This window comes from Stegostoma tigrinum, chromosome 2 (assembly GCF_030684315.1).
Source record: "Stegostoma tigrinum isolate sSteTig4 chromosome 2, sSteTig4.hap1, whole genome shotgun sequence".
Classification (NCBI taxonomy): Eukaryota; Metazoa; Chordata; class Chondrichthyes; order Orectolobiformes; family Stegostomatidae; genus Stegostoma; species Stegostoma tigrinum.
Window position 1 is genome coordinate 160092943 of NC_081355.1, and position 22150 is coordinate 160115092.

The 22150-nt window shown below is 46.8% G+C and overlaps 1 protein-coding gene across 8 annotated transcripts in view; it reads right to left on the reverse strand.

The window, feature by feature from the left end:
• The window catches only part of ppp1r16a (protein phosphatase 1, regulatory subunit 16A), an 86596-nt gene that overhangs the window by 15355 nt on the left and 49091 nt on the right, over positions 1–22150 (reverse strand). For 3 of the 8 annotated variants that reach the window (XM_059640782.1, XM_059640793.1, XM_059640810.1), the window contains exons 2-3: positions 14334–15686; positions 4771–4841 (exon numbers count right to left, since the gene is read on the reverse strand). In XM_059640782.1, the coding sequence (XP_059496765.1) occupies positions 4771–4841; positions 14334–14580 (318 nt within the window). In that variant the 5' untranslated portion in view covers positions 14581–15686. Of the gene's footprint in view, positions 1–4770; positions 4842–14333; positions 15690–18503; positions 18609–22150 lie in introns of those variants that run through there. The other 5 variants (XM_059640781.1, XM_059640798.1, XM_059640785.1 and 2 more) reach the window with 3 other exon arrangements.

Here is a 22150-nt window from a genome sequence, read left to right on the forward strand (position 1 = left end):
AGTCAGAGTCATACAGCACAGAAACAGACCCTTCGGTCCAACCACTCCATGCCACACATAATCCCAAACTGAACTAGTCCCACCTGCCTGCTCCTGGCCCGTATCTCTCCAAACTTCGTTCATTCATGTATCTGTCCAAATGTCTTTTAAACATTCTAACTGTACCCCATCCACATCGTCAGGAAGTTCACTTCACACGCAAATCACCCTGTGTAAAAAATTTTACCCTCATGCCATTTTTAAAATCTCTCTCCTCTCACCTTAAAAATGTGCCCCCAGTCTTGAAATGCCCCACCCTATCGAAAAGGCAACTACCATTAACCCTACCTATACCTCTCTTGTTTTATAAACTTCTGTCCAGTTGCATCCCAACCTCCTACACTCCAGTGAAAAAATGTCCCAGCCTATCCAGCACTTCTTCATAACTCAAACAAAGAACAAAGAAAATTACAGCACAGGAACAGGCCCTTCGGCCCTTCAAGCCTGCGTCGATCCAGATCCTCTGTCTAAACCTGTCACCTATTTTCCAAGGATCTGTATCCCTCTGCTTCCTGCCCGTTCGTGTATCTGTCTGGATACATCTTAAATGACGCTATCATGTCCACCTCTACCATCTCCGCTGGCAACGTGTTCCAGGCACCCACCACCCTCTGTGTAAAGAACTTTCCACGCGTATCTCCCTTAAACTTTCCTCCTCTCACTTTGAACTCATGACCCCTAGTAATTGAGTCCCCCACTCTGGGGAAATAGCTTTTTGCTATCCATCCTGTCTATAGCTCTGAGATAATAAAATGTGAGGCTGGATGAACACAGCAGGCCAAGCAGCATCTCAGGAGCATAAAAGCTGACGTTTCGGGCCTAGACCCTTCATCAGAGAGGGGGATGGGGAGAGGGAACTGGAATAAATAGGGAGAGAGGGGGAGGCGGACCGAAGATGGAGAGTAAAGAAGATAGGTGGAGAGAGTATAGGTGGGGAGGTAGGGAGGGGATAGGTCAGTCCAGGGAAGACGGACAGGTCAAGGAGGTGGGATGAGGTTAGTAGGTAGATGGGGGTGCGGCTTGGGGTGGGAGGAAGGGATGGGTGAGAGGAAGAACCGGTTAGGGAGGCAGAGGCAGGTTGGACTGGTTTTGGGATGCAGTGGGTGGGGGTGAAGAGCTGGGCTGGTTGTGTGGTGCAGTGGGGGGAGGGGACGAACTGGGCTGGTTTCGGGATGCAGTAGGGGAAGGGGAGATTTTGAAACTGGTGAAGTCCACGTTGATGCCATATGGCTGCAGGGTTCCCAGGTGGAATATGAGTTGCTGTTCCTGCAACCTTCGGGTGGCATCATTGTGGCAGTGCAGGAGGCCCATGATAGACATGTCATCTAGAGAATGGGAGGGGGAGTGGAAATGGTTTGCGACTGGGAGGTGCAGTTGTTTGTTGCGAACTGAGCGGAGGTGTTCTGCAAAGCGGTCCCCAAGCCTCCGCTTGGTTTCCCCAATGTAGAGGACGCCGCACCGGGTACAGTGGATGCAGTATACCACATTGGCAGATGTGCAGGTGAACCTCTGCTTAATGTGGAATGTCATCTTGGGGCCTGGGATAGGGGTGAGGTAGGTGGTGTGGGGGCAAGTGTAGCATTTCCTGCAGTTGCAGGGGAAGGTGCCGGGTGTGGTGGGGTTGGAGGGCAGTGTGGAGCGAACAAGGGAGTCACGGAGAGAGTGGTTTCTCCGGAAAGCAGACAGGGGTGGGGATGGAAAAATGTCTTGGGTGGTGGGGTCGGATTGTAAATGGTGGAAGTGTCGGAGGATGATGCGTTGTATCCGGAGGTTGGTAGGGTGGTGTGTGAGAACGAGGGGGATCCTCTTGGGGCGGTTGTAGCGGGGGCAGGGTGTGAGGGATGTGTTGCGGGAAATGCGGGAGACGCGGTCAAGGGCGTTCTCGATCAATGTGGAGGGAAAGTTGCGGTCCTTAAAGAACTTGGACATCTGGGATGTGCGGGAGTGGAATGTCTTATCGTGGGAGCAGATGCGGCGGAGGCGGAGGAATTGGGAATAGGGGATGGAATTTTTGCAGGAGGGTGGGCACTTCCTACAGACTAACGGGGTGGCCATGGGCACCCGCATGGGCCCCAGCTATGCCTGCCTCTTTGTAGGTTACGTGGAACAGTCCCTCTTCCGCACCTACACAGGCCCCAAACCCCACCTCTTCCTCCGGCACATTGATGACTGTATCGGCGCCGCCTCTTGTTCCCCAGAGGAGCTCGAACAGTTCATCCACTTCACCAACACCTTCCACCCCAACCTTCAGTTCACCTGGGCCATCTCCAGCACATCCCTCATCTTCCTGGACCTCTCAGTCTCCATCTCAGGCAACCAGCCTGTAACTGATGTCCATTTCAAGCCCACCGACTCCCACAGCTACCTAGAATACACCTCCTCCCACCCACCCTCCTGCAAAAATTCCATCCCCTTTTCCCAATTCTTTCGCCTCCGCCGCATCTGCTCCCACGATAAGACATTCCACTCCCACACATCCCAGATGTCCAAGTTCTTTAAGGACCGCAACTTTCCCCCCACAGTGGTCGAGAACGCCCTTGACCGCATCTCCTGCATTTCCCGCAACACATCCCTCACACCCCACCCCCCCGCCACAACCGCCCAAAGAGGATCCCCCTCGTTCTCACACACCACCCCACCAACCTCCGGATACAACGCATCATCCTCCGACACTTCCGCCATCTACAATCCGACCCCACCACCCAAGACGTTTTTCCATCCCCACCCCTGTCTGCTTTCCGGAGAGACCACTCTCTCCGTGACTCCCTTGTTCGCTCCACACTGCCCTCCAACCCCACCAAACCCGGCACCTTCCCCTGCAACTGCAGGAAATGCTACACTTGCCCCCACACCTCCTCCCTCACCCCTATCCCAGGCCCCAAGATGACATTCCACATTAAGCAGAGGTTCACCTGCACATCTGCCAATGTGGTATACTGCATCCACTGTACCCGGTGCGGCTTCCTCTACATTGGGGACCGCTTTGCAGAACACCTCCGCTCAGTTCGCAACAAACAACTGCACCTCCCAGTCGCAAACCATTTCCACTCCCCCTCCCATTCTCTAGATGACATGTCCATCATGGGCCTCCTGCGCTGCCACAATGATGCCACCCGAAGGCTGCAGGAACAGCAACTCATATTCCGCCTGGGAACCCTGCAGCCTAATGGTATCAATGTGGACTTCACCAGTTTCAAAATCTCCCCTTCCCCCACCGCATCCCGAAACCAGCCCAGTTCGTCCCCTCCCCGCACTGCACCACACAACCAGCCCAGCTCTTCCCCCCCCCACCCACTGCATCCCAAAACCAGTCCAACCTGCCTCTGCCTCCCTAACCGGTTCTTCCTCTCACCCATCCCTTCCTCCCACCCCAAGCCGCACCCCCATCTACCTACTAACCTCATCCCACCTCCTTGACCTGTCCGTCTTCCCTGGACTGACCTATCCCCTCCCTACCTCCCCACCTATACTCTCTCCACCTATCTTCTTTACTCTCCATCTTCGGTCCGCCTCCCCCTCTCTCCCTATTTATTCCAGTTCCCTCTCCCCATCCCCCTCTCTGATGAAGGGTCTAGGCCCGAAACGTCAGCTTTTATGCTCCTGAGATGCTGCTTGGCCTGCTGTGTTCATCCAGCCTCACATTTTACTATCTTGGAATTCTCCAGCATCTGCAGTTCCCATTATCTCTGTCTATAGCTCTCATGGTTTTGTAGACCTCAATCAGGTTTCCCCTCAACCTCCGTCTTTCTAATGTAAATAATCCTAATCTACTCAACCTCTCCTCATACCTACAAACCTTCCATACCCAACAACATCTTGGTAAATCTCTTTTGAACCCTCTCCAGCTTAGTAATATCCTACCTTTAAGTGGTTGCCCAGTTATAGGAAGGGTATTAGTTCCTGCACTCAATCCCATTACCTCACTGATTTTATTTTTCTTTATGCATTCATGGGATGAGGGCATCACCGACCACATTTATTGCCCATCCCTAATTGCCCAGAGGGTAGTCCACTATCAACCACATTGCTGAGAGTCTGGAGTCACATGTAGGCCAGATCAGGTATGGATGGCAGTTTCCTTCCCTAAAGGACATTAGTGAACCAGATGGGTTTTTCCTACAATCGACAATGGATTCACAGTCATTATTAGATTCTTAATTCCAGATACTTATTGAATTCAAATTCCACCATTTGCTGTGGCAGGATTCAAACCTGGGTCCCCAGAACATTATGTGGCTCTCTGGATTAACAGTCTAGTGACAATACCACTTGGCCTTCGCTCCTAGTCCTGCCTCACACACCCAAGGGTCTGTGGGTTGAGTGTTGGCCTGTTCAGTCACACAGAAGGCTGTGGCAGGAATTCACAATTTGAGGTAACACCTACAGAGAAGCAGCTGGGTACTGACAACGAAGACTCTTGAAAAGGAGGCATTTGTGGGGCAGGACGAAACACAGCAATGAGGTTACTGGAAACTATTTATCAAAGAGCCATGATATGCACGATGGGCTTTCAGCAGTACAAGAGTCAGCCTGAGGCCCCAGGGTTTCCTGGAATTGATACCATGCAGATGGCTGAGCTGAGAACTTCATTCAGTTCCTAGTCGGAGATACTCACTGAGAAGCTGTACAATGGAAGGTTACACTCAGAGTGCTCAGACACAGCAGTACAGGGAGGATGGTGACATAGTGGCACAAGCTTTGGCAGACAGAGCTCCAGGATGTCTCACTTACCTGATGCAGTGCAGTTAAACCATCTTCATTATACAAGTCTGGGGCTATTCCAACCTCCAATAACTGCCGAACTGTAACGAAGGAGAAATCACTCATCACCAACAGAACTCAACACAGTGAGTGTATTCCACAATGTCAGCCATGTATAGGGTTATGTCAGAATGAGGACACCCATAACCTTAACCCATACAGACCATCAACACTCGCATGAACAGGGGCAGTACAGGGTTAGAGACAGACACAGTAAAACTCCCTCTATTCTGTCCTCTATCAGAAGCTCCCAAAAGACGGACAGCACAGGCTTAGATACAGAGTATAGAGTCATACAGCACTGAAACAGGCCCTTCGGTCCAATTCATATCTGCCAACCAGACATCCCAATCGGAACTAGCCCCATTTGCCAGCATTTTACCCATATCCATCTAAACCCTTCCTATTCATGTAACCACCTGGATGCCTTTTAAATGCTGTAACTGTACCAGCCCCCACCACTTTCTCTGGCAGCTTATTCCATACACACACCAAGCTGTGTGTGAAAAAAGTTCCCTTTTAAATCTTTCCCCTCTCACCTTAAATCTATCCTATCTTGGACTCCCCAGCACTGGGAAAAAGACTTTGGGTATTCATCCTATCCATGCCATGATTTTATAAACCTCTATAAGGTCACCCCTCAGCCTCCAATGCTCCAGGGAAAATAGCCCCGGTCTATTCCGCCTCTCTCTATAATTTAAGTCCTCTAGTCCTGGCAACATCCTTGTAAACCTTTTCTGAACCATGTCAAGTTTAACAACATTTTTCCTATCGTAGGAAGACTAGAAACGTACCCAGTATTCCAAAAGAGGCTTCATCCAACTGGGGTCCTGTACAACTGCAACATGATGTCCTAACTCAGTGCTTTGACCAAAAAGGCAAGCGTACCAAATGCCTTCTTTACTATCCTATCTACCTGTGACTCCACTTACAAGGAACTATGAACCTGCATGTTTAGGTCTCTTTGTTCGGCAGCACAAGGTCAGGAGGAATGGGATACAGGGGAACTTAGCTGCTTGGATACAGAATTGGCTGGCCAACAGAAGACAGCGAGTGGTAGTAGAAGGAAAATATTCTGCCTGGAAGTCAGTGGTGAGTGGAGTTCCACAGGGCTCTGTCCTTGGGCCTCTACTGTTTGTAATTTTTATTAATGACTTGGACGAGGGAATTGAAGGATGGGTCAGCAAGTTTGCAGACGACACAAAGGTCGGAGGTGTCGTTGACAGTGTAGAGGGCTGTTGTAGGCTGCAGCGGGACATTGACAGGATGCAGAGATGGGCTGAGAGGTGGCAGATGGAGTTCAACCTGGATAAATGCGAGGTGATGCATTTTGGAAGGTCGAATTTGAAAGCTGAGTACAGGATTAAGGATAGGATTCTTGGCAGCGTGGAGGAACAGAGGGATCTTGGTGTGCAGATACATAGATCCCTTAAAATGGCCACCCAAGTGGACAGGGTTGTTAAGAAAGCATATGGTGTTTTGGCTTTCATTAACAGGGGGATTGAGTTTAAGAGTCGTGAGATCTTGTTGCATCTCTATAAAACTTTGGTTAGACCGCACTTGGAATACTGCGTCCAGTTCTGGGCGCCCTATTATAGGAAAGATGTGGATGCTTTGGAGAGGGTTCAGAAGAGGTTTACCAGGATGCTGCCTGGACTGGAGGGCTTATCTTATGAAGAGAGGTTGACTGAGCTCGGTCTCTTTTCATTGGAGAAAAGGAGGAGGAGAGGGGACCTAATTGAGGTATACAAGATAATGAGAGGCATAGATAGAGTTGATAGCCAGAGACTATTTCCCAGGGCAGAAATGGCTAGCACGAGGGGTCATAGTTTTAAGCTGGTTGGTGGAAAGTATAGAGGGGATGTCAGAGGCAGGTTCTTTACGCAGAGAGTTGTGAGAGCATGGAATGCGTTGCCAGCAGCAGTTGTGGAAGCAAGGTCATTGGGGTCATTTAAGAGACTGCTGGACATGTATATGGTCACAGAAATTTGAGGGTGCATACATGAGGATCAATGGTCGGCACAACATTGTGGGCTGAAGGGCCTGTTCTGTGCTGTACTGTTCTATGTTCTATGTTCACTCCTTAGCATCCTCCCATTACTTGTATAAGTCCTGCCCTGATTTGGTTTACCAAAATACAGCACCTCACATTTAACTAAATTAAACTCCATCTGCCACTTCTTGGCCCATTGGCCCATCTGATCAAGGTCCTGGTGTACTCAGAGATAATCTTCTTCACTGTCCACTACACCTCCAAACTTGGTGTCATCTGCAAACTTACTAACCAGGCCTCCTATGCTCGCACCCAAAGCATTGACAAATGACAAAGAGCAGTGGACCCAGCTCTGATCCTTTGGCACAACACTAGGTCACAGGCCTCCAGTCTGAAAGGGAACCTCGACACCACCCTTTGTTGCACACCTTCAAGCCAATTTTGTATCCAATTGGCTAGTTCCCCCTGGATCCCATGAGATCTAACCATGCCTACCATGCAGAGACTTGTTGAACACTTTGGTAGACAGTGTCCACATGGACTTCAACATTCTGTCTTCATCAATATTTGTCATCTCTTCAGTCGCAATCAAGTTAGTGAGAAATAATTTCCCACGCACAAAGACATATTGACCATCCCTAATCAGTCCATGCCTTTCCAAATACATGTAAATCCTGTCCCTCAGAACCCCCTCCAACCTACCCACCATCAATGCCAGGCTCATCAGTCTCATTCCTTGGCTTCTTTTTTAACCACCTTTCTTAAATAACGGCACCATATTAGCCAGTCTTCTGGTACCTCACCTGTGGCTATCAATGATACAAATATCTCAGCAAGGGGCCCAGCAATCTCTTCCCCAGCTTCCCACACCGTTCAGGATGGCACCTGATCAGGTCTCAGGGGTTTATCCAAACTTATGCATTTTAAGATGCCCAGTACCACCTCCTCTGTAATATGAAAACTTTTCAAGATATTACTATTTATTTCTCCAAGTTCTCTGGCTTCCATATCCTTCTCTAGTACAGTAAATACTGACACAAAATACTCATTTAGTATCTTACTCATCTCTTGTGGTTCCACAGAGATGGCATTGCTGATCTTTAGGGGGCCCAATTCTCTCCCTAGTTGCTCTTTTGCCCTTAGCATACTTACAGAATCTCTTTGAATTCTCCTTAGCTTTAGCAAATAGAGTTATCTTATGGCCTCTTTTTGCTCTCCTAATTTCCCTCTTAAGTATACTCCTACTGCCTTTATAATCCTCTAGGGATTCACTCGATCCCAGCTGTGTACACCTAACATAGGCTCCCTTCATTTTCTACACCAGAGCCTCAATTTCTCTGGTCTTCCGGTATTCCCTACACCTACCAGCCTAGCACTTTGCACTAACAGGCACATGCTGTCTCTGAGCTCTTGTTCTCTCATTCTTGAAGGTTGCCAAATTCCCAAACACCACTTTACCTGTGAACAGCCTCCCCCAGTCAATTTTTGAAAGTTCCTGTCTAATACTGTCAAAATTGGTCTTACTCCAGTTTAGAACTTTAACTTTTTGATCAGTTCTATCCTTTTCCATAACTATTTAAAAGCTCCCTTTATACAGTCCCCATCAGACATTTCGAGAACAAAGACAGCATGGGATAAGATAGGAAATAAAACTGCCTCTACACTGCCCCACCAGACTCTCCCAGGTTAAGTTTTCTTATTGTCAGATAGAGTCATACAGCATGGAAACAGACCCTTCAGTCCAACCAGTCCATGCTGAACATAATCCCAAACTGAACTAGTCCCACTTGCCTTCTCCTGGCCCACATCCCTCCAAACCCTTCCTATTCATGTACCTACATGCCTTTTAAAACATCGTGACTGTACCCACATCCACCACTTCCTCTGGGGGTTCATTTCACAGATGAACCACTTGGTCTAAAAAAGTGGCCCCTCATCTCTTTTTTAATCTCCCTTCTCCCACCTTAAAGATGTACCGTCTAGTCTTGAAATCCGCTATTCTAGGGAAAAGGCAACTAGCATTTACTCTATCTATACCTCTCGATATTTTATAAAATTCTATAAGGTCAGTTCTCAAACTCCAATGCTCCAGTGAAAAAAGGTCCCAGCCTATCCAGCTTTTCTTTGTAACTCAAACCTTCCACACCCAGCAACATCCTGATAAATCTATTCTGAACTTTCTCCACCTTAATTAGATCTTTCCTACATTTGGGTTTACTAGAACTGGACACGGTACTCCAGAAGAGGTCTCACCAATGTCCTGTACAACCTCAACGTGACGTCCCAACTCTTACACTCAAAGGGCTCAGCAGTGAAGGCCAGCGTGCTAAATACCTTTTTAACCACCCTGTCTATATGCGATGCAAACTTCAAAGAATTATTTATCTAAACCTCTAGCGCCCTCTGCTCTACAACACGACCCAGGGCCCTACCTTGTTTGTTGTACTAAAATGCAACAGTTTGCATTTATCCAAATTAAATTGCATCTGCCACTCCTCAGCCCATTGATCCAATTGATCATGATCTCTGCAATCTTAGATAACCTTCTTCACTGTCCACTGTATCAGCAGTTTTGATGTCATCTGCAAACCACTAATATTGCCACCTGAATTCTCATCCAAATCATTTATGGAAATTATAATCAAAAGTGGACCCAGCACCTACTCCTTAGCAATCACCTCTTTATTGTAAAATTTACAGGGCTGTGGAGTGAGGGAGTTAACTAACAGCTGACCGAGGCATGGCAGGCTGAATAATCTTCCATGCATGACCTGATTTCCTAACATTACAGCTCAGCAGGAGCTCCTGAAGCTGCTCACTTTCTGACCTCACTAGCTGCTGTCTTAGGCTGATGCAGATCATCCTTGTGCCTATGCAACAACTGTAGACTCAATGGGCCAAATGGCCTTTTTCTGTGCTGCAGGCATCTGTGACTCCATGCTGAAACATGGGCTATTACTTGAGACATTAATTTTTGGGCAGTGGAGGAGTCTGCTGTCACCAAAGCAATGCCACAATGCACCATGATACATGATAGCTGCTAAACTTTTTAAACAAACACTGGAGAACTGAAACACAACAGCAAGTGCTGGAGTGACATAATACGCTGAAGAACAGATGACACTGTGTTTGTAATACTCTTCACGGTGCACTAAACTGTTCATTGTACTAGTCTCCCATTGACCCCTTGTCAATATTCCAGCCCATGTATCCTTCCCCTCAATCACAAAATCTCCAGCCTGTTTTAATCTCGGTCCCTCAGCCACTGAAACTGGGCATCACACCTTAGGAAGGACAGAATGGCCTTGGAGGGAGTACAACATAGATTTATATGAATGATATCCGGACTTCAGGAATTAAGCTACGAGCAGGAGGACTGCAGCGTTTCAAAAAGGCAGCTCACTACCACCTTCTCAAGGGTGACTAGGGACGGGCAATAAATGCTGGGCCCAGTCAGCAACCCCCACATCCTACAAACAAATAGATCAAAGAAAAGGTGATATTACATAATTTATGCCTATATAGAAGGTTAAGGGCGTAATGTGATTGAAATCTTCAAGGTATCAACACTAAAAGACAGCAGATACAGGTAAATTATTTCCTCTGGTGGGGGGGTTCTAGAACTAGGGGACATAGTCTGAGAAATAGGGCCAGACTGTTCAGGAGAGATGTTAGGACGTACTTCTCCACACAAAGAGACATGGAGTCATACAGCACCGAAACAGACCTTAGATAAAGGTGAAATACAAACATCTTTTCCTTGGAGCGGTTGAGCTCAAAACTAGAGGATATGTCTTAAGGTGAGAGGAGAAAGATTTAAAAGGGACCCAAGGGGCAATGTTTTCAGAAAGAGAACGGTTCGTTTGTGGGATGACTATCAGAGGAAGTGGCAGATGCAGGTACAGATAGAACATTTAAAAGAATTTCACAGGTACATGAATAGGAAAGGTTTAGAGGGCCAAAGGCAGCAAGTGGGACTCGTTTAGTTTGGGAAACTTGGTCGGCATGGATAAACGTGAGGGGGTATTGGAAAGCTCTTCCACAAAAAGCAGTGCATGCTGGATCAGTTGTTAATTTTAACTCTGACAGATACATTTTTGTTAAGCAAAAGGTACTAAGGGATATGGGTCAACGTAGGAAATGGAGTTAGGCCACAGATCAGCCGTGACCTCACTGAATGTGGAACGGTCTCAAGGGCATACTCTTGCTCCGGCTCGTCCATCCCAGTATTACTGTATTGCCTATTACTCTGCAGTATTACTGTATTGTCTGTGCTGTCGACAATGAAGCACCAGTACAGACAAGGCCACACCATCTGCCTCCAACACCTCTGCAGTGTCGTTCAGCTCACAGACTACTATCCAGCCAGCTATAACCAGCAAATCCCCTGCAATGACCACTCTTCCTTCTCTCACACAGTCCCATCAATCCACATCCCTAATTCACAGGCGACTTCACAGGGCAGATGCAGAGAGGTTTTTTGCCCTTGGGCGGAGTCTAGGACCAGAGGGCATCATCTCAGTGTAAGTGGTTGCACATTTAAGACAGAGATGAAGAGGAGTTTGATAAGTTTCCACGTCAAAGGTTGCTGGGGAAAATAAAAGCTCATGCTGTAATGGGTAACCTATTGGCACGGAGAGAAGATTGGCTGGCCAACAGGAATAAATGGCTCTTTTCCAGGCTGGCAGGATGTCTGGATGAGTGGCGTGCCTCAGGGGCCGCTGCTGGGACCTCAACTCCTTACACGTTACACAAATTCTTTGGAGAGGTAATGGGAACTGCAGATGCTGGAGAATCCGAGATAACAAGGTGAGGAGCTGGATGAACACAGCAGGCCAAGAGGCATCTCAGGAGCAGGAAAGCTGACGCTTCGGGCCTAGACCTTGATGAAGTGTCTATGCCCGAAATGTCAGCTTTCCTGCTCCTAAGATGCTGCTTGGCCTGCTGTGTTCATCCAGCTCCTCATCTTGTTATCTCAAGATATTTGGAGGATGGGGTTGAAGGTATGGAAGTGAAATTTGATAAGTTGGAAAGTGAACTGCGAAGAAGACATAAGGAACTGACAAAAGGATGTTGAGAGGTTCGATGAGTGAACAAAAATCTAGCAAATGATGTACAATGGGGGAAAAGTGTGAAATTACCCATTTTGGCAGAAAAACTAAAAAAAATGAGAAGTACATTACCTAGACGGTGAGAGGTTGCAGAGCTCTAAGATGCAGAGGGATCTGGATGTCGCAGTGCATGAATCACCGAAGGTCAGTCTGCAGGTACAGCAGGTAATCAGGAAAGCTCATAGAATGTGAAGACGCAGTGTGCGGGAAGTTAGGCAACAGGAGTGGGGAGGTTATGCTGCAGTCATACAATGACGAGACCGTACCTGGAGTACGATATACAGGACTGGTCACTATGCTTATGGAAGGATGTTAATATATTGGAAGCAGCTCAAGAGAAGGTTTACTCAACTAATCCCTGGGGTGAGTGGATTGCCTTATCAGGACAGGCTGGGCCTGTGTCCTCTAGAGTTTAGAAGAGGGACAGAGGTGACTTAATGGAAATATAAAAGACTCTGAGGGGATTTGACCCAGTGGATATTGCAGGGATGCTTTCTTTAGTGGGAGAATCTAGAACTAGGGGTCAGAGCTTAAAGACACAAGGTGGGGATGAGGAAACATTTTTCTCTCAGAGGGTCAAGAGTCTTTCAAATTCCCTTCCTCAAAAGGCATTGAATTCAGAATCTTTAAAATGTTTTTGAGGCAAAGGTAGATAGATTCTTGATGACCAAGGGGATGAAAGATTATTAGGGATATGCAGGAATGTAGAGTTGGCGTTAAAATCAGATTGGCCATGAACTTGTTGAATCACAGAGCAGACTCAAAGGACTGAATGGCGACTCTTCTCCCCTGTTTGTATGTTCAAATTATTTTCACAATGGATAATAAGTCTGTGGAAAGCTTTACCAGAGAGGCCTGTAGAATCTGGGTCATTACGTTTGTTCAAGGCTGAGATAGACAGGTTTTTAATTAATGAGTGAATCAAGGATTTCAGGGAAAAGGCAGGAAAGTGGAATTGAGGATTATCAGATCAGCCATGATCTCATTGAATGGTGGAGCAGACTAGATGGGCTGAATGGCCTGCTTCTGCTCTTACACCTTGTCGTCTTATGTTGGTTTAGACAGAAAAAGAGGATAGGGTAGAAATGCTGGAGTGGAACAGACGCAATGGTTCCAGAACCACATTCGCTGTAAGCTGAGCAGCCACTCTGATGATCCATACACGGTGATCTACATGGACTGCAGCACTGACTGGAAGTCACTGCCAAACAAAACCCACTCACCCCAGGGATTAGTTGAGTAAACCTTCTCTTGAGCTGCTTCCAATGTATTAACATCCTTCCACATGCACAGTGACCAGTCCTGTATATCGTACTCCAGTTGTGGTCTCAGAAGAAAAGAAAGAGGGCATGCTGTTCCAGGGAGAATGGGGCACAGTGCTCACAGAAAGCAGGTTTGGAGGAAGGTCACGAGTCAGTGGGCCATTCCAGTGAATACCTATTCTTCTTGTCTACTCAGCTCTCGGGGAAAGACAGAGAGTTTATACCTGAAATATAAAGCTAGTCTCAGTGACCGTAACCACAAAACCAGTGTTGATCGCTGTAAAAACTTATCTGGGTCCTTAATGTCTTTAGGAAAGAAAATCCATCATCCTTACAGATGGGCAACAAATGCAGCTTGCCAATGATGTCTACATCACACAGTAATTGACGTGCGGTAGGTAACAGTTCACAGCCTCAACTCTATTTAAACATGTCCTACCAGTACGTAACCATTAACATGCACCGAATATAATTAAACATAATATATCGCACTGTCTCCAATCACATTCTTTCTTCTCCTGAACTTGTAAACAGTGCCATTCCTCAATGCCCCTAGATTTATCTTCTCACTGCTTTCTGGGGATGCACTCTGCCTCTGCTAGGAGCTCGATGATGTCCTGTAATGTGTTTGGGCATTCCCTCGCCTCCAGGGACAGAGACAGTGTACCCTTCCCTGCTGAGGCTGCACAGAAAGTAGGAGCAGGAGGAGGCCATTCAGCCCTTCAAGCCTGCTCCGCAATTTAATAGGGTCATGGCTAACCATTCAACTCAGTCCCCTGTTCCCACTTGCTTCCCATAGCCTTATGAATTATATCTAACTCCTTCTTGAAAACACTCAATGTTTTGGCTACAACTGTTTTATGTGGCAGAGAATTCTACAGGCTCATCACTCTTAAGGTGAAGACATTTCTCCTCATCTTAATCCTAAATAGCCGACCCCATATCATTACACTGTGACCACTGGTTCTGGGCTGCCTAGATAAAGGAATATCCTTTCTGTATTTCTCCTGTCTGGTCCTGTTGAAGTTTTATAGGTTTCTCTAAGATACCCTCATTCTTCTAAACTTGAGAGAATATGGAGATTTAACCAATCCAGTCTCTCTCCAGTAATGGTCAGAGGTTCAGAAGCCTGCCCCCTCCCCTCCCTGGACAGAAATGGGTCATTACCTTCCTCGATGTCATTCCGAGACGCTGCCTCCAACAGTTTGACGTTGTCAGGAAATCGGATCCGTTTCAGGCCCCTCTTGTTTCTCTTTTTGTCGAGCTTCACCTTTTTGCTTTGCATGTCCTTCTCGAACTGTGCCCACTTCTTCAGCTGCTGGGTGCGCCGTTTGTGAGCATGTTTGAGCCGCTCCTGCGTGGTCATTCTCCCAACCACTGGCAGCTCTGCCACGAGCTCACTGTGTTCTGCCATAACAGTTCACAGCCCTGAGGTAAGGAGCTGTGGGTGGGGTGGGTGAAGACACTCAACTAGGGCAGTGGTGTGCGTATTAGTGGGTAGAGGATTTACCGTTTACCTCTGAGCCAAAAGGCAGGGGCCCAGATGCCACAACGGAAGTGAGTGATGGGGAAGGATTCCTGCCCGTGTTTTGTCACATATCCTCAGGGGCGAGACAGAACGATGCTTGCCATGATAATGCTGGGTTCTGCCAGAAGAGGTACTGCCGTTTCTGAAGGCAAACTCACTGCTGATCTTTAACCATCCCCCACAGCTCCTCGGTTTGTGTCCTCGCGTTTCTCAAGTAAAAAGGAAAAACACAAAAGCAATGCTGCACATTATTCATTCAAGTTGATGCCAAGTGCAGAGATAACCATAAACACCACGGCTGTTGTCAAATATCAAACTGTGGCATCAGTCAGAACCAACAACAGCCACTCCCCACCTCTGAGGAACCTGTGCTCTTTAGAGAAGGGTTAGGGGCTGGTATTTAGGACATACAAGTTGCCGAAAGGCTTTTTACTGGAGTGTCGCCAACATGTCCACTCAGCCCTCTCCCCTCACCCTCTTCCCACAGAACAGGTTCCAGTCAGCACCGCTGGAGCTGAGACCACAGCATCAAGGGCAGTGCAGCGCTGAGTTTGTTAATAAGTTAAGGGGTCTGCGCTTTCAGGCTGGAGAAGGAAGGGTCCTTCAAGGTGATTCTTGCCCCAAAACGGTGTTAATTCAGGGTCTCCTCAACATGATCTCCAAAGGTTATAGTTACTGAAACGATTTGTTAAAATTGCTCTACACAATTGTCTTCCAATAGACTCCAACCTCCTCGGGTGCCTGTGGGGTAGGTTCCCAGACCCCACTCCCACTCCACAAAATAATTTCCAGTCAAGAATCCACCTGTGAGGAATTTGCAGCCAAGATCTCAGTACAAGTCATCTCATTAGATCAGTTTGGTTGTCAGGAGGGTGTAGAGCTGGGAGCTGGCCGTGTTTAAATTGTACAGATCCTGCGCACTCCTTTCTGTCTCCAGGTGACCGAGCTGTTGCCCATGGTTCAGCCAGTCTTTGTGCAGCCAGTACGTTGAGCTGCTGAGGGAGAATGAAAACAACATGCCATCAATAAACGCTCTGTTGTGCAACACACGCAGCTTTCAAACACGATAGCAAAACTTTCAAGAAGTTAACCCTGTCAGTACTGTAAACAGTACCGCAACACCATACTGACGTTATCTAGGAAGACCAGAAAAGGAGATGGCCATTCAGCCCTGCAAGTCTGTCCCATTCACAGCTGATGTGTAACCCAAACCCATTGATTATTATTCTACATCTCTTGATGATCTTACTCAATGTAAATCAAAGTAATCTCATTCTTGAGATTTTTAAATGGTTTCTAGCATCAAAAGCTTCTGGTTTATTTTGAGGGTGGGTGGGGAAGAGAGGAGCTTTCCAGATTTCCGCTCGTCCTTGTGTGAAGAAATGCTTCCTGACATCAGCCTGAATGGACAGAACAAAAATTGTAGACGCTGGAGATCTGAAAGAAAACAGAAAGTACCGGGACAAGTCAGCATAGCTGGCAGCATCTGTAGAGGGAAAAACAGAGCAAACATTTTTTTGTCCAGCAACTTTTTGTCAGAACTCGGTGTTTACTGGAATGTTCACAGAAGGTTCTCTCAAAGATACTGCCAGACCTGCTGAGTTTCTCCAGCACTTTCTGTTCCACCCTGAATCACCAGGCTTAGAACTTCAATGTCCTAGAGCCTTGGCGCTACCCAGTCCCACTCTGAACAATCTTCCCCCCCCCCCCCCCCACCCCCCGACCAAAGGAAGTAGCTTTTCACCACCTTACCAAATTCTCTGTTTATTTTTAAACTCTTTAATTAAAAAATGATCTCTCAAGTTTCAAAACCAAGTGAAAACAGGCCAAGTGTATACAATCCTCTAAGCTACCTATGATGATGAAGGCTGATCATTGACTCCCTGCCTATAGTAGCAATGTAAAATCACCTAGAAAGCTACTCAGCTCAAAGGCAATTAGGGATGGGTAACAAATGCTGGCCCAGCTAGCAATATCCGCAAACCACAACAGAATACTGGGTGGTAAGAGGCAGTGTGGGTATTCCTAGCCAGGGATTTGCAGAAGACAGACCGGTTTCTCCAGCTTTTGTCTGTGACAGTACCTCCAAGTTGGAGGAAGGAACACTTCAAAAGTGAACAAAGAATACGGATAGAAATCGGAAACTTCAGTCAGTTCACACTGATAATTGAAAAACCTGAAACATTTCACAAGTCACTCACAGACAAGATAGAGGAGTGGAGTCATTCTGGAGTGTGGAAAGTATGCAGGATTTCTGTGGGTTCCTCATCCACCCCTTGTTTTTTTTATTTATAGTACATATATCTCAAACTGCTGATTGACAACTGTCCATTTAACCAAGTGTGGCATCAAGGAACCCTAGCAAATTTGGAGACAATGGGAAGGAGAAGGAAATTTCTTTGCTGGTTGGCATCAAAGAAAGTTGTGGGTTGTTGAAGATCAATCATCTCAGTTCTAAGACATTTCTGCAGGCATTCCTCAGAGTAGTGTTCTCACGATGTATGCAGCTCCAACAAGGTGAGCATTTCTTGCCCAACCCCCGTGTGGTTACAGCCAGACCAGATAAGGAATGAAGAGTTTCTTTGAAGGAGGGTCTAGGCCCGAAACGTCAACGTTCCTGCTCCTCTGATGCTGCTTGGCCCGTTGTGTTCATCCAACTCTACACCTTGTTATCTCCTTCTTCACACACAGCACATTTGTAAAAACGGATTAGTCACCAATGAGGCAACTGTGTTAACAAGGGGGCAGACCTCCAAGCTGGTAAAATTTAAACAGGACCAGCCCACAAAGAAACAATCGACGTAGAACAGAAACACACTTAGCTTGGGTTTAGGGACTGACCCACAGTATCTTCCAATACCAAACTCCCAAAGGAAATGACTCCAATGATGATGATCCGACCACACATGCCAGCTGTAGCTGGGCTACATCACAGTCCTGTCAAAGAAGACATTCTATAGTAACAGGCAAATAGCAGCACAGGAAGTGGTCACTCAGCCCATCTGATATGTTCCAGTTCTCTGCATTAATGAGGCCATGGTCCTACCTTCCTCAGTTTCAAAGTTTGTGTATTTTCTCCATGACAGATGAAATAACTTCAATCAATATCTGTAATAAACACAGAAACATCGAAGATAGGAACTGGAGGAGGCCATTCGGCCCTGCGAGCCAGCTCCGTCTTTCATCACGAGCATGGCTGAGAGTCCAACTCAACAGACTAATCCTGCTTTCTCCCCATAACCTTTGATCCCATTCACCCCAAGTGCCGTATCTAGTTGCCTCTTGAATACATTCCATGTTTTGGCATCAGCTACTTCCTGTGGTAACGAAGTCCACAGGCTCACCACTCTTTGGGTGAAGAACTGTCTTCTCACCTCCATCCTAAATGGCCTACCCTGAAATCCTCATAGCAAGACCCCTGGTTCTGGACACATCCACCCTTGGGAACATTCTCCCTGCATCTACCCTGTCCAGTCCTGTTAGAATTTTATAAGTCTCTACGAGATTTCCCCCTCAATCGTCTGAACTCCAGCAAAAACAATCCAAACCCAGTCAGTCAATCTCTTCTCATACGTCAGCCCCACCATCCCCAGGATCAGCCTGGTAAACCTTCGCTACACTCCCTCAAGAGCAAGAGCAGCTTTCCCCAGAAAAGGAGCCCAAAACTGCACACAATATTCTAGGTGTGGCCTCACCAAGGCCCTGTATAACTGCAACAACACATCCCTGCTCCTGTACTCAAAACCTCTCGCAATGAAGGCCAACATACCATTTACCTTCTTTAGCACCTGCTGCACCTGCATGCTTACCTTCAACGACTGGTGCACAAGGACGCCCAGGTCCCGCTGCACACTCCCTTCTCCCAATTTACAGCTCTTCATGTGGTAATCTGCCTTCTTGTTAAAAGCACTCCAATATCTAAAGTTTACTTTAAGATTAGAATACTTGCTGATGATATGGTTGCTACCAACTCCCACTTTGTAGGTGGGTTGCCAGTTCGATACTCAAGTGAGCTAATTTTAGACTTAGTTGCCTCACAGCAATGTAAAGTGGTCTTCAGTCTCCTGCTTCAATTTTGTAGCATTTACCAACCTCTCATTTCCTCACATTTCACAAAGAACTTTCAAGTTTTAAAAAGGTGCAGCATTAAGAATAAACACACACCCCGAAGGGCTTATAAGTAACTTCATTACCATCAAAGAGAGGAATCTGAAACATGCCTTTCAACTGTTACCAAATACTTTTGATTAAAGCTTTACAAAGCATCCAGGATCTCTCAGCGACAGGAGATTGGAAATAGCTCAAAAATGCCGACAATCGCTTATAATCAGGAACACGAGGTAAGGCAGCTAAATACCACAGGGAAATTCACTACCCAATGAAAGTAACTGACAGGATTGGGAGCAAGTTACCGAGTAAATTGTTCTAAGCAGAGAATAATACGCAAGGTTAAGTTGTCAGATGTATAGAAGAAACTAAATGAACAAAGTTCAAAGTACAGGAGGTTCCAGATAGCTGAACACAGCGGGAGAGGAAATGAAGCCAATCAACCAGTTTGTAATTAGCTAACATTGTACCCTTGAGATGGTGGTGATGAGCTACTTTCTTGAGCTACATATGATGTTGATTGACCCACAATGCTATTAGGGAGGGAATCCAGGATTTTGACCCAGTGACACTGAAGGACCAGCAACATATTTCCATGTGAGGATGGTGAGTGGCTTGGAGGAGAACTTACAGGGGGTGGTGTTCTCATGTATCTACTGCCCTCGTCTTTCTGAAGTGCTCATGGGTTTGGAAGCTGCTACTAAAATAGCCTGGGTGAAATTCTGCCGTGCATCTTGTAGATAGCACACGCTGCTGCTACTGAGTGTTGGTGGGGAGGGAGTGGGATGTTTGTGGATGTGGTGCCAGTCAAGCAGCTGCTTTGTCCTGGATGGTCTCAGGCTTCTTGAGTGCTGTTGGGGCTACACCCATCCAGGCAAGTGGGGAGTATTCCATCACACTCCTGCCTTGTGCCTTGTAGATGGTGGGACAGGCTTTGGGGAACAGGAGGTGAGTTACTCACCGCAGTATTCCTAGCTTCTGGCCTGCTCTTCTTGCTATTCAATTGACAAGTTCAGTTTCTGGGCAATGGTAATCCCCAGTATGTTGAGAGAGTGAGGGATTCAGTGATGGCAATGCCACTGAATATAAAGGGGCAATGGTTAGATTCTCTCCTGTTGAAGATAGTCATTGCCTGACTCTTATGTGGCATGAATGTTACCTGCTGCTTCTCAGCCAGACCTGAAATCTGTATAAAGGTTGTCCATTTAAGAGGGAGGCGAGGAGATACTTCTCCTAGAGGATTGTGAACTTTGGGATTCTCTATCCCTGAGGGCAGCAGAGCCATTGGATTAATACTATTTTAAGACTGAAAGGGTGGAGGGTTATGGGGTGAGGAAGGAACGTGAAGCTGAGGCCCAGATCAGATCAGCGCAAAATCTTACTTGTGGGGCCGAATGGTTTATTATACTCACACCTCCTGCTATGTTTGAGGAAGATTGGGAGATATGGCATTGGGAAAGGTGGCACGGTGGCTCAGTGTTTAGCACCGCAGCCTTGCAGCGCCAGGGGACCCAGGTTCAATCCCACCCTCGGGTGACTATCTGCGGAGTTTGCACATTCTCCCCATATCTGCGTGGGTTTCCTCCGGGTGCTTCGGTTTCCTCCCACAGTCCAAAGATATGCAGGCTAGGTGGATCGGCCATGCTAAATTGCCCGTAGAGCTCGGGGTGTGTGGGTTAAAGGGGGATGGATCTGGGTGGGATGCTCCAAGGGGCGGTGTGGATTTGGTGGGCCGAAGGGCCTGTTTCCACACTGTAGGGAATCTAATCTAATCTAAATCACATCAAATCAATTTGAATGACAGAGAGGCCTGAAGGGCTGAATGGCCTATTCCTATTTGTATGTTTTATGTATTTTCCTCGACGGCTGCCTCTGTTTTGAATTTTCTGCTCCAAAGAGCAGCATAAGCTGGGTTACTGACTATATATTCAAGGTAGAGTTAAACAGATTTATAATGATCAAAATGGAAGTCAGGGATCATAGGGAATGGTCAGGAGAGCTGGAACTCACTGCCTGAAAGGTTGAATCAGAAACTCACATCACATTTAAGCAGTAGTGAATGTTCACTTGGGTTGCCACTGCCTCCAGGGCTATGGACCGTGAAATGGAAAATAGGATTAATGTAGCCAGATCTTTCTTAACCAGCATGGACATGATGGACCAAATGGCCACTGTCTGTAATGCAAACTCCTTAGCCTTTAAAATGCAGTTGAAGCCACAAACTAATTTTACTGAATTGTCAATCAGGTGGCAAATGATTTACTCCTTTGTTCTATTCATACAAGGCTGCAGGAGACAGTTATGAGAATGTTTCCAGGGATGGGTGTCTTCAGTTATAATGGATAATTTGGAGAAGATTGAGAGGGGATTTGATAGGAGGTGTTCACAATCATAAGGGACCAGCAAAGAGTACAGTCATAGAGTTGTACAGCATGGAAACTGACTCTTTGAGCCAACTCATCCATGCCAACCAGATATCCTGTTTGCCAGCATTTGGCCCATATCCCTCTAAGCCCTTCCTATCCGTGTACCCATCCAACTGCCTTTTAAATGCTGTAACTGTACCAGCCTCCACCACTTCCTCTGGCAGCTCATTCCATATACACACCACTCTACATGAAAAAGTTACCCTTTAGGTCCCTTTTAAATCTTTCCCCTCTCACCTTAAACCCATGTCCTCTAGTTTTGGACTCCCCCGCCCTGGGGTAAAAGACCTTGTCTATTCACCTTATCCATACCCTTCACGACTTTACAAACTTCTGTAAGATCACCCTTTGCCTCCGACGCTGCAGGGAAAATAGCCACAGCCTATTCAGCCTCTCCCTGTAGCTCAAACCTTCCAACCCTGGCAAATTCCTTGTAAACCTTTTCTGAGCCCTTTTAAGTTTCACAACATCCCTCCTAAAGCAGGAAGACCAGAATTGCACGCAGTATTCCGAAAGTGGTTTTACCCCTCCTAGTACAGCCTCAACATAACTTCCCAACTCCTACACTCAATGCACTGACCAATGAAGGCAAGTGTATCAAACACCACCTTCACTATCCTGTCTATCTGCAACTCCACTTTCAGGGAACTATGAACCCGGGCTCCATAGTCTCTTTGTTCAGCAACACTCCCCAGGGGCTCACAATTAAGTGTATAAGTCCTGCCCTGATTTGTCTTGCCATAAAGGATAAACTAAACTGGACTGGCAGGGGGATGAGATCCTCAAGAGTAGGGAGGCAGATGCAAGGGTGGAAGGAGATACAGTAATCAGAAATAGCAAGTTGAAGAGACAGGTCAGGCTAGAACAGGACAGGGAGTGAGGAATGCCTGTTAGACTAAATTACATCTATTTCAATGCAAGAG